General features: G+C 33.8%; 1 protein-coding gene and 1 long non-coding RNA gene across 4 annotated transcripts; both read left to right on the top strand.

The window, feature by feature from the left end:
- Positions 1-301: 301 nt before the first annotated feature.
- LOC102597004 (uncharacterized) lies at positions 302-706 on the top strand. Its single transcript, XR_367732.2, has 2 exons — positions 302-443; positions 544-706. It is a non-coding gene; the product is annotated as an uncharacterized lncRNA (long non-coding RNA).
- Positions 707-6122: 5416 nt separating this feature from the next.
- On the top strand, positions 6123-12712 carry LOC102596247 (pentatricopeptide repeat-containing protein At1g62350-like). 3 transcript variants are annotated; one of them, XM_006353790.2, is made up of 3 exons: positions 6123-6387; positions 8543-8842; positions 9527-12712. In XM_006353790.2, the coding sequence occupies exons 2-3, from the start codon at positions 8543-8545 to the stop codon at positions 9938-9940; spliced, it is 714 nt and encodes a 237-aa protein (XP_006353852.1). In that variant the 5' UTR covers positions 6123-6387; the 3' UTR covers positions 9941-12712. The 3 variants fall into 3 exon arrangements, with proteins under 3 accessions (XP_006353852.1, XP_006353853.1, XP_006353851.1); XM_006353791.2 differs by having other exon boundaries at positions 8537-8842; XM_006353789.2 differs by having other exon boundaries at positions 8510-8842.
- The last annotated feature ends 5 nt before the right edge of the window (positions 12713-12717 follow it).

Genomic DNA, 12717 nt, shown 5'->3' with positions numbered 1-12717 from the left:
GGTGTATACTTTTTAAAAAATATTTACCACATTTGTCAACATTATTTTTTTAACCATATATGACAATTTGGCAGAATTAAATTAAATTCACTTCATCCTTTTCATCTTTCGCTCCCAATTTTCTCTCGCCGCTGCAATTTTCTCTCGCCACTTCTTACTCACAATTTTCTTCACAAATATGACTATACTACCTTCAGCTATGTGTATTCAGTGATCAGTTTTGAGACAAATCAAGTAGAGCAGAGAGTTGAGTTTGAAGTTTTTTGAAGTTTGAAAGGTTAGAAGGTTTAAATTTGATTGCATGTCTTAGTTACTTGTTTAATTCATGCTTAATTCTCTATCTCGGCTATACTAACCTTCAACGATCTGTATTCGGTGATCAATTTCGAGATAAATCAAGTTTGGGCAGAGAGTTGAGTTTGAAGTTTTTTGAAGTTTGAAAGGTTATAAGGTTTAAATTCGATTGTATGTCATTAGTTACTTGCTTAATTCAAGCTTAATTCTCTTTCTCGTCTATACTCACCTTCATCAATGTGTATTCAGTGATCAATTTCGAGATGAATCAAGTTAGGGCAGAGAGTTGAGTTTTAAGTTTTTTGAAGTTTGAAATGTTAGAAGGTTTAAATTTGATTGCATGTCATTAGTTACTTGCTTAATTCAAGCTTAATTCTCTTTCTCGGCTATACGTGATCAATTTCGAGATGAATGAATTTCGAGCAATACATGTATTGAATTACTTGCTTAATTCACAATAGATACATGTTTAATTCACTTGTCAGTATTTGAGTAATTCAACTTTAATTCACTTTTCTGATTCAATCTTAATATAGTGTAACACACTTTTAATACAAGTTAAATTCATTTTTGAGTGTGCTAGATCTTTTGTGGAGAGGTTGTGGTAGTGTTTGATAAGATATGTTGAATTTATGAATGAGGAGGTTTTGGAGAAGAGTTTTGAAGTTTATAGGTGTGTGAGGTCAAGTACTCTGCTGTTGTTGGTTGATTTGTTATGATTGGATTCTTGTTTAAATTCTTTCTTAATTCACTCTTCTGATTGATTTACTTGCTTAATTCATAATAGATTCAAGTTTAATTCAATCTATAGAACACTATGTCATTGTTTCCTTAGTAATTTGTTTAAATTTTTTCTTAATTCACTCTTCTAATTCAACTTTAATGCAGTGTAATACACTTTTAATACAAGTTTAATTCATCTTCGCAGTTTGTTGGTTGATTTGTTATGATTGAATTACTTGTTTAAATTCTTTCTTAATTCACTCTTCTGATTGATTTACTTGCTTAATTCATAATAGATTCAAGTTTAATTCAATCTAAAAACACTTTCTCGTCGTTTCCTTAGTTACTTGTTTAAATTCTTTCTTAATTCACTCTTCTAATTCACTTTAATACAGTGTAATACACTTTTAATACAAGTTTAATTCATTTTTGCAGTTTGTTGGTTGATTTGTTATGATTGAATTACTTGTTTAAATTCTTTCTTAATTCACTCTTCTAATTCAACTTTAATACAGTGTAATACACTTTTAATACAAGTTTAATTATTTTTGCAGTTTGTTGGTTGATTTGTTATGATTTGATTACTTGTTTAAATTCTTTTTAATTTACTCTTCTGATTGATTTACTTGCTTAATTCATAATAGATTCAAGTTTAATTCAATCTAAAAACACTTTCTCGTCGTTTCCTTAGTTACTTGTTTAAATTCTTTCTTAATTCACTCTTCTGATTGATTTACTTGCTTAATTCATAATAGATTCAAGTTTAATTCAATCTATTAAACACTCTCTCATTGTTTCCTTAGTTATTAGTTTAAATTTTTTCTTAATTCACTCTTCCAAATAAACTTTAATACAGTATAATACACTTTTAATACAAGTTTAATTCATTTTTGCAGTTTGTTGGTTGATTTGTTATGATTTGATTACTTGTTTAAATTCTTTCTTAATTCACTCTTCTGATTGATTTACTTGCTTAATTCATAATAGATTCAAGTTTAATTCAATCTAAAACACTTTCTCGTCGTTTCCTTAGTTACTTGTTTAAATTCTTTCTTAATTCACTCTTCTAATTCAACTTTAATACAGTGTAATACACTTTTAATACAAGTTTAATTATTTTTGCAGTTTGTTGGTTGATTTGTTATGATTTGATTACTTGTTTAAATTCTTTTTTAATTTACTCTTCTGATTGATTTACTTGCTTAATTTATAATATATTCAAGTTTAATTCAATCTATTAAACACTCTCTCATTGTTTCCTTAGTTATTAGTTTAAATTTTTTCTTAATTCACTCTTCTAAGTCAACTTTAATACATTGTAATACACTTTTAATACAAGTTTAATTTATTTTCTGCAGTTTGTTGGTTGATTTGATTACTTGTTTAAATTCTTTTTTAATTTACTCTTCTGATTGATTTACTTGCTTAATTCATAATAGATTCAAGTTTAATTCAATCTATAGAACACTTTCTCGTCGTTTTCGTAGTTACTTGTTTAATTTTTTTCTTAATTCACTCTTCTAAGTCAACTTTAATACATTGTAATACACTTTTAATACATGTTTAATTCATTTTTGCAGTTTGTTGGTTGATTTGTTATGATTTGATTACTTGTTTAAATTCTTTCTTAATTCACTCTTCTGATTGATTTACTTGCATAATTCATAATAGATTCAAGTTTAATTCAATCTATAGAACACTTTCTCGTCGTTTCCTTAGTTACTTGTTTAAATTCTTTCTTAATCCTCTTTTTACTAATTCAACTTTAGTATTTTTGTGTTACCACTTTAAATAGAAGTTTAATCCATTTTGAAGTTTGTTGGTTGATTTGTTACTATTGAATTACTTGCTTAATTCATAATAGATTGAAGTATAATTCAATTTATAGAACACTCTCTCGTCGTTTCCTTAGATACTTGTTTATATTTTTTTCTTAATTCACTCTTCTAATTCAATTTTAATATAGTGTAATACACTTTTAATACAAGTTTGGTTAGATGCATGTTTGTAGACCACATGGTGACCGTGAGGGGGATTGGATTTGGTAATTTTGAAGTATGGTTTCGTCCTTCCCTTGTGCACACTATTCCTTTGTCATTTTGGTGCTTGTGCTTGCACTGCAATTTGGATATCACCAGGCACTGGCAGGGGAGTTGTTGAGTCTGGCATCTCTAGTCATCTGTTCTATGTGGTATGGGTTTGGCTTCTAGCACTTTAACTGTTAACTTCTTTTGTGCTTGCTGTTGTTGGGTCTTTCAAGATCAGTGAAGTCTCCCTTTCATGGAGTAGCCTTGTTGGTCGTAATGTTGAAGTTTCTTTGTTCAGGCTTTGTATTAGTATCTAGCTCTTCGATTCAGTTTTCTTCCCTGGACAGAAAGAGTCCCTTACTTTGTTGTCAAAAGTGTTGTTACATGAATGTTTTCAACTACGATAACTCTTTCCATAAGTGCATTTTTTGCTATTAGTCCAGATGCTTATGTTTTGTAATGATCCAACTGGTGAGGACTCTTATAGGTGTGGATATCTGGTATGTACTTCCTCGGTTCTGGATCTTTTCACACCCCAGTAAAAATGCTCATCTATCTTTTGTGTTCTTGCTGCTTATCTTTGTGGCTTCCATTTTCTTTTTACTTATCACACCAGTTTGAGTTTTGTGTGTTGGAAGAATGTATATATCGTGAACTGTATTGAAGGATTAGAGTTGTAAATTTTTTAAGGTTAGAGTTCAGTATGCTGGTTGTGTGGGTGCTTCCACTGCAATCTTGATATCGTTTTAGGCCTTCAAGAAAAAGGGGGTTTCGAATGGTGCAGGGAGTATACTGCCAATTGCAGTAAAACTGTATTAAAACTGTATTAAACAAATTGTACATGCCAGCACACATTTGCTCAATAAAAGCTAAGCAATCAGAAAGTTAAGAAAAAGTATAGTACATCTCATTACTATGTCCAACAAATATGACAATAAAAGCTACATTGAATTATATTACACTAACATCCATTCACCTTATAATAAACCAATTTCTATGCTCACAGAATCTTATATGCAAACCAAATCACCCACTTTCAGAGGATTGCTTTGCCATTAATAACATCCTCAACTAGCCTTTGGCTTATGCTTTCCAATTCAGCCTTCTAAGGGTTTGGGGAATATACCAGTAGGGGAGAGAAAAAGAGAGAGGATTCATCGACAGAGACCACAAACAAAAGTCAAAAGATCAAAAGGGTGTTAACATGACATCTATATCATTTAGCTCTAGTCACATACGATCGGCAAATACCCAAATACGAATTGATACAATCTACACCTGATTACAAGGTCGACAATTACCCAACAACTATTATAGCTCAAGTCACATACGATCCCACCCAGTTCAAAGGCAACAAAGACGGCAGATTTATGCTATTAGCCAATTACATCGGTGCATTGGGTAATCCCCAAAACTCCAAACCTGAAACAATCGCCATGACAGCCCCAGTAAGGACACGAAGAAAGAACAACCTCAAACAGAGGACTTACATAAACAAAATACAGTTAGGTATATAATACCAAGACTTACAATAGACCGATATAGTTTTTCATAGCCATACTAACTACAAACTGTTTTTACACCATGTAGTTTTCATAGTCATACTAACTAATATAACTATATTCTTTATCTATCCGGTCTTTCGTCTTCACTTTGAAGGTCACTCGTTGCTTCCTTCTTGCATATTCCCATAATATAGCTCCAAATCTCTTTCGGAGAATGTCTGCCTTTACTTGTTGATTTAGAATATGTTGGCCATTACTTACAAACTCTGCAAATGTAGCAACGAAAACTCCACAGTCCCTAAAAAATTCAATATAAAATTATTATCAAAATATCTACTTAATACAAAAAAGAATACCTACTTACAGCGAGTCGTCTTGTTGTCTGAGAACACCTTTAGTTATCAAAGCAAGGTAGTAATCAATTGAATTAAAGATGAATAAGACCAATGACCACTTCTGGTTCCAAATCCAGACCCAAAATTTATCAACTTCAACACAAGCAGCGTAAACAATGAGCTAGTTGTCATACACTTAAAGCTCTATTTTCTATCAAAAAACCAACTTCCAAAGCAACTTAAACCTACATTTCCACTTTATCCATTGGAACAAAACATTCGAGTGCGGGAGAAAAGATCAGATAGAACATGGAACAATGTTATTCCAAATATATGATGTGTCCTCTCATTTACACATATTTTCCATCTGTTTTCCAAATTAACACGAACAAGTGTTGCCAGCTATTTGACAAGCTCTCACTAATTCTAGACAAAACAATGGACAAAGAGAAGATATTTGCAATTAAGTAAAACAGAAATGTTTGGTCAACTACCCAAAAAAAAAATTACGCATCCACCTTCACACTAATGAACTTCATGCCCAGAATGTGACCATCAAAACAAAATAGGGACAAACCATCATTACTCACAAACCAGTTTTGAGTAGATCCTGATTCATGGAAAGAAGGACAAAGACAAAAGAAAATCATGCATAGTTAATAAAAAACAACTAAAAATAAACCCCCCACCCCACCCTCAAAGAAATATCGGTTCAAATATAACCTAAAGAATGCAAATGATTCTGCTCACCCGATACTTGTGAGATTCCTAAACTAAAATTGGGACCGTCATTAACTTCATCCGTAGCAGTAGGAGATGAAACTTGACCTCTCATTCGACTTCTTCTATAAACTTTCTGATTCGAAGTACCAACATCACTAAGTATCCGTGGACTTCTTCTAAGCGATTTTCGTTACCTTCTTCCATTAGAATTCTGTGCTGAAAAATGGGGAAGAAAGAACAACAAAGCCCTAAATTTTTTGGACAGAAGAGTAGAAAGAAAAGAGAGAGAGGATATGAGCGAATGGTCAACACTTTTTTGCTAAGTTTAAAAATTACATGAAAAGGAACAAATTTGTTTTAAGTAAGTATTGCTAAAAGTTGACAAAAATGGTAATAAATTAAAAATATACTTAAAAGTGGTAATTATTAAATAAAAGACCTTCAATTATGTAATTTTTCCTTCTTCAATTCCAATTCCTCCAACCAGAAGACCCGACCCATCAACGAAACCCGACCCAATCCCTTTCTATTAGTACAAAACACAATCAGCAGCAACATACGCACAGTAACACCCGACCCGACCATAGCAATACCAACCCGAACCGACCCGCTACTCTTCTTCTTCTCCGCGAAAGAACGACGATCCTACAGGCCCCACACTCCCGTACTCGTCTTCCCCAACCCAAAACCCTAGTAATCCTAAGCGATCACATCCAACAACCCTCACGCCCCTTTTTCCCCTTTTTTCAAGTTCGAGCCGGGTTCGCTGCCCTCGGAAAGGTAACAATCTTTTCAGTTTTAGTTTCTTTATGAACTAAAGATGTTGCTGTTCTTAAACATTTTAGTGTCCAACCTTAATGAAAATACAAAGTTGTTGTTCTAATATTTGAATATAGCTAAATATACATATGGTGTGAATTGTCTAATTCTGTTGCTTCATTCTTCCTTATTTGAGCTCATTTTGTTAATCATGCTTATTTATTACTCCTCATCTTGAGCCCCTTTTACTTGAGTACCGCTGAACCAGCTTGTTGCCATCTCTTTAGTAACATGTCTTAGCTATTTAAATGAGTTCAGTAATGTATTAAATGGATCAGACTAGGGGTTGTTTGATTGGAAATTTCCTTTGTAATGTTGTTGTTGTCATATTTGTATGACGAGCAACCTTTATTTAATTAAAGATTCACAAATTCATCTTCACACGTCGGCTCCCTTGACTACATATGCACTGTGCATCATGCTTCTGTTCTTGTTCTCTCTTTGTACATGATAATTACTTCATTGATGATGGATATAACAGCTTGTTCTTTCAACTCTTTGTCACATTCCTGTGATTTGAGTGACTTGCAGACTCTTTGTTTATTCTAAAATTTAACAAGGTAGATTTCATTTTTTCGTGTTATCACCTAAAGCTATCCAGTTAATCCATACTAGTTTATGATCTGTATTTGCTATGAATGCATAGCTTTACTTTTTTTTTTTTCTTGTTGAAAACTCAGACCATGAAATTCTCTAACTTGATCTGTTTGAATCTTAAATGATTCATGCTTTGGCTGCCTAGCTCCGTTTTAATTTTTTCATGAGAAAAGTTCTGCATTGTATATTCAAAAAAGTCTAATTTTGTTCTTTTCTTTGATTTTTTATATATGAACATGAGAGTTATGTCGATAGCTTCACTTTAATTTTGCATAATAGTTAGTTGTTGTTTAAGCAAGTCAGCTATATGAGTCAGCTAAATGCAGGAGAAGAGTGTTATGTTCTACCCTGACATATGTCACCTAGTCGATAAATATGATTGGCTTCTTAAGTGTAATTTTCCTTTCTTAATAGCTTGTTGTTTACTGTTTCTTTAAGGAATAATGTGATTGGATTTTATTTGCCCATAGCCTGTTAAAGTTTGATCATGTTTGTGATTTTCCTTTTTCATCTGGTAAATTTGTTCATTTTTAGTTAGGCATTCAATTTTGTTACAATTGATTTCCAGAATCTTTCTTCCTTTCAATTTGAATTGCTCTGTTAATTCCCTTTCTTTTCTCTTGTCGCATGTGACATCGTCCGAGTCCATAACATTACATTGTAAATATGCTTATGTTGCCACAGATGAACCTTCTGTTACAACACATGAGTAACATGTTACTATAGATGACCATTCTGGTTGTCATAACACATAGTGACATATTCCAACATATGATAATTACATTGAAATTTCTACCAACATATGACTCCTCTGTTGCAACATATGACACTTCTTTCAACAAATGAGTTATATGTTGGACAACTGAACAGTCTATATTTCTACCAATATATAAACAAAATGCTAACAAAAAGAAGAACAAAAGCAACAAAAAATCACTTTTCACTGAACAACAACAACACATACACATTTCCCAAAAATTAGGTTTTTTGGATTTCTCATTTTTCTTTCGTAAATAAGAAATAACAGGTCCCATTAGACCATAATTCAATTTTCATATCTATAGAACAATTTCTTGTTTATTAACCCAAGAAAAGATCCTACTATCAATAATGTGTTGTTCGCAATCCTAAATTTTTTCAAAAAAATAATGGCTTACCCGTTTTAAGAAGAGTGACGATCGACGATGGTGTTCATCTTCAGACAAAGTGACGATTGGTGATAAAGAAGCGGAGAATGAGAATATCTAATCTAGATTTCAATAAGCTGTTAATGGTCGATTTTCAAGGAAGAAAAACGTTGGAGAGACGAGAGTTTTGAATGATTTTCTTTACTTTTTATACTAATTAGGTTAAAAAAGTAATTAAATTTGACCCTCCTTGATTAAAGTGTCAGTAAAAACAAAAATAAAACTTATTCGACACCTTTTGATCAAAGTGTCACTAAGAAAATCTACTCAACTTATTTGACCCCTTTTACATGATTTAGACTTGTGAGTCACCTGAAGTTCACCAGTTGCAGATGTGGCGTCAAGGTCAGAATCTTCTGCGGCGAGCGTCGGTATTAAACCATAGCTGCGGAATCAGACAAATCATTACTGGTTCAGCGTCATCTTCGAGCCCAAGTGTGTCTATATGGAGGCGCAAGAAAGAAATGGGGAAAGAAGGTTTAATGGTCGCCAAGGAGCTTAAGCGCTTGCAGTCCAACGCCGTTAGGTTTGAGCGGTTTATGAAGTCCCATGTTTCTCGTCTACTCAAATCTGACCTCGTCGCCGTTCTTGCTGAGTTCCAAAGACAAGATCTCCCTTGCCTCTCCATGAGGGTAACAATTTGAATTTTTCTTTTTCCTTTTTCTGCTACCAAGTTGTAACCCCTTTTTGGTTATAAAAATTGATTATTGTACAATATAGAAAGGAAATTGAAGAAAAAGATGGTGCACCACTTGATTCCTAGTCCTTTTAGGTAAATAACTCAACTTTCAATCAAGTGAATCATTTAGTGTTCTTGTAGCATGGGTGCCAACAAATAATATTATACTAATTTTAGAAAATATGTACATAAAATATCTAGTTTTACAAAGAGATCACGGGTTCAGGTGCTCCAATTTTTTGCTATAAGTTCGCCATTGGGTTTGTTGCGTATTGGGAATAATGTTATCTTGTTTCGTTCAGAAGTAACTGTTGTAATGCCTATGTATTGTTGTACTATCATACTCCTTTGACAAAATGTAACATTGTGTTTCACGATGTTGAACACGTCTGATTCCTGCTTGAAACATTATCAATTATACTTTGATGGTTAATTCATCTTAATCAATAGAAATGTGATGTTCAACTTCTTATATTTACTTCCCGTTGTCCACATAAGTGGTAATTCTAGAGTAGATAGAGAATGTTTGCCTAGTGCTAGTCCCTTTCTTTATCTTATCTGGAGATGGAAGTTATCCACTTTCATTAATCATTTATATAATGTTTATATTGCTGACTTTTACTCTTAAATTTTGCAGTTGTATGAGGCTGTGCGCAAAGAAATATGGTATCGGCCAGACATGTTTTTTTACAGGGATATGCTTTTCATGCTTGCAAGAAACAAAAAGGTAGATGAAACAAAGAAGGTATGGGAAGATTTGAAGAAAGAAGGGGTGCTTTTTGATCAACATACATTTGGCGATCTTGTCAGGGCTTTTCTAGATGGCGGATTACCTTCAGAGGCAATGCACATATATGATGAAATGAGGCGCTCTCCTGATCCTCCTATGTCTTTACCTTATCGTGTTATGTTGAAGGGGCTACTTCCTTACCCCGAATTGAGAGAAAAAGTGAAGGATGACTTTCTGGAACTGTTCCCAGATACTGTAGTTTATGATCCACCTGAAGATCTATTTGATGAGGAGTGCAGAAAGGAGAGCGATGATGATTAGAATATGCTGTCAACTCTGATTTTCTCAATGGCATTTGAATTTTCCTCTGGTCAAGAAGATAGTGGAATGGTAAATAGGGAATGCACTGACAGCAGATCATGAAATTGTTTAAGCTGCTGAACTGATGGGTGTTTCTGCCTTTGAGAATTTGAAATGTGACCCACGAAGACCGTGGAATATTGGAAGTTGATGCTGGTATGATCTTACCTATGATATCTAAACTGAAGGTTGGTTGAATGCGTCTGATGAAGCGGATATATCATTTTCTGCAATTTGTGTTGGAAGAGAACCTGCCGACGTTCTTGGTTTCTCCTTATTAAGGTTTACTTTGATCAAAAGTTTATGAATTCCTGTCATTGTCAGTGATTATCACCATCTCATTCAGTTATTCTTATGAGATGGTGAATGTTTTGTTAGGATAAATGCTCCACCAAATAAATTAATTAATATATGGGTTAGTCATCCAAATTATTGGTTTCGGTATCCTGGTTCTTCAGGGCACTCTGGTTTCTGCAGTTCTATTCTTGAACTCTAGCAATATTTCTTATAGTCATACCATGCAATTGACTTTTGATCTCGACGTGTTTGAAGTATCAGGCCATGTAATCATTGGATAGCATATTTTCAAGGCATGTCTGTCTACATTTCCTGCTGTCATCTCTTGCAGGGCATTTTGCTATATACTCTGTCGAAGTATTCTTACCAAAAAATTGTCGCTTCAGTCCCATCAATCTTGAAATTACACTTGGCCAAATTGAGCAAGAAAGTATAGTCTTCAGTTAGAGGAAGCTACTCTATTCTATAATCACAAACTGCTAGTTTCTCTGAGATTTTTCTTTTGGGGTTTTCAATATGTCAATATTACATATTTTGTTGCTATGAAGTTTTTGCTTCCAAGATCGTACCTTGGCCATCAAGCACCATAACGTCAAATGGAGAACATTATTCATTTTGAGGCACCTATTTGTTCGTCTTGGAAGTTGAATGGATTTCATTTAGAATTTGGCTGTACCAGTCTCATGGTGCTCGCTTATTATGATCATTTGTCCTTTCAGAACAACCCAGAGATATGATGTTTTCTGATTGACCATTGACAAACCAGCATTCTTTCATGTTCAGGATGGAGTCTATTTCTGCCTGATGGTCTAGAACTTTGAGATATGTACCCCATTACCTTTACACAGTTGTATCTTATTTGCTGGATATGTTCTTTAGTGAGATTTGTCTCCTCTTTTAAGTGTTAAAAATCGAATGCCCAATAATATGTCAAATTATAGACTATTGCACAGTTTTCAAGTCTTAATGTCAGTAGTATCAACCATTCTAATGTTGGAACATAATCTAGGCTATTCCTGCTTGTACTTGAAATCCTATTTTGATAGAGACAATCAACTCTTACATTAAATAGGAAAGAGAAGGACTGAGCATAAAAGACTATAGCAATCATTTCTGTTGAATCCAGCACTCTTAGGTTTGAAGCAGGAGCGGATCTAGCCCTAAGGTATGCGCTCAGGGGACCAATATCTTTTGTTCATACCATGTATTTCTATTGTGAACCCAGTTATTATTTTATGTTAACTTGAAATCATTGTAGGAATCCATAAACTTCAAAACCTGGATCCATCACTGGTTTGAAGTGATATAAATATTTGCTATGATGCTACGATCTAAATGTTCCTGCTGTACTACTCATAATGAAGAGATTATCATGCACCTTTTTTTCGTACAAGACAGATTGCAAAACATATTTGGTCCTTTGGTCAAAGTTGTGGTATAGTAATTAGAAATGGTGGTAACATGAAACAATTACTCATGTTTAGTGACTATCTAAAGCTAATAATGGTATCCATGCAGTGCTATTTCAATGCCTCCCAACTGTTATATGCTGGGAGATAAGGAAAAATAGATGTGGTTGCTAGGTATGATAATGTTCACATGTCTGGCAGAGTTATATTATTCAGCAGGTCTGTGAAAACATGACCAAAATTTTTATAGCCAATTTCCCAGAGTCCAATTGCCTCTATCCTGAAATTTGATGTGTAATGCAGTGGAAAAGGCAAAACAAATAATCAGTTGTGGACCGGTTAGATGGAATAAGCATGAGTTTGAATGGCTAAAACTAAACATTGATATCAGGCTGTTGTAAAGGGAATTGGGAAGCTCTGGAGGAGGTTGTTGTATCATTAGGGCCAACCTTGGCTGCTCTGTCCTGGCCTGTGCTGAATAATATGGCCGAGGGCAGAGTTCTTTTACAGAGTGTGAAACTGTGTATTTGCAGAAGTTCATTTTATGTGATGGTGGAATCTGATTCCCAGTTGATTATTAACATGATTAACAACAAAAAGAAAGCACCTTGACAGATCCAACATGCCATTGATCAGATTGTTCACCTCTCAAGTAGTGTTATTTTGTATTTGTCCTCACATACTGAGTGGGAGAGGAGATATAAACTAGCCAATATGGGGAAAGGTTAAGAGATCAAGTTACATTTGATGAAGCTATTTCTCTACCAGAAATAGTGAAATCAACATTGTAACTTGATCAAGATTGTATCCCAAACTATAGAATAAAACCAAGAAATAATCATTTTTGTATAATGATGGTAACACTAGATAATACTGACTCCTGTACAGTTTTGGTAACTGTGTGCATAGCATCCTTTTGTGAAGCTTATACTAGTCAAAATGTCATGGAGGTAATCTGTCAAATCAGGCAAATATTTTTTAAGATATTGGTCAAACCATTAGAAGTTCCTCCATGGGTCCAAAATTAGAGGT

Source organism: Solanum tuberosum, unplaced genomic scaffold (assembly GCF_000226075.1).
Source record: "Solanum tuberosum cultivar DM 1-3 516 R44 unplaced genomic scaffold, SolTub_3.0 scf00162, whole genome shotgun sequence".
Lineage (NCBI taxonomy): Eukaryota > Viridiplantae > Streptophyta > Magnoliopsida > Solanales > Solanaceae > Solanum > Solanum tuberosum.
The sequence above is the reverse complement of the archived record's forward strand: the minus strand, read 5'-3'. Positions and strand labels throughout refer to the sequence as shown.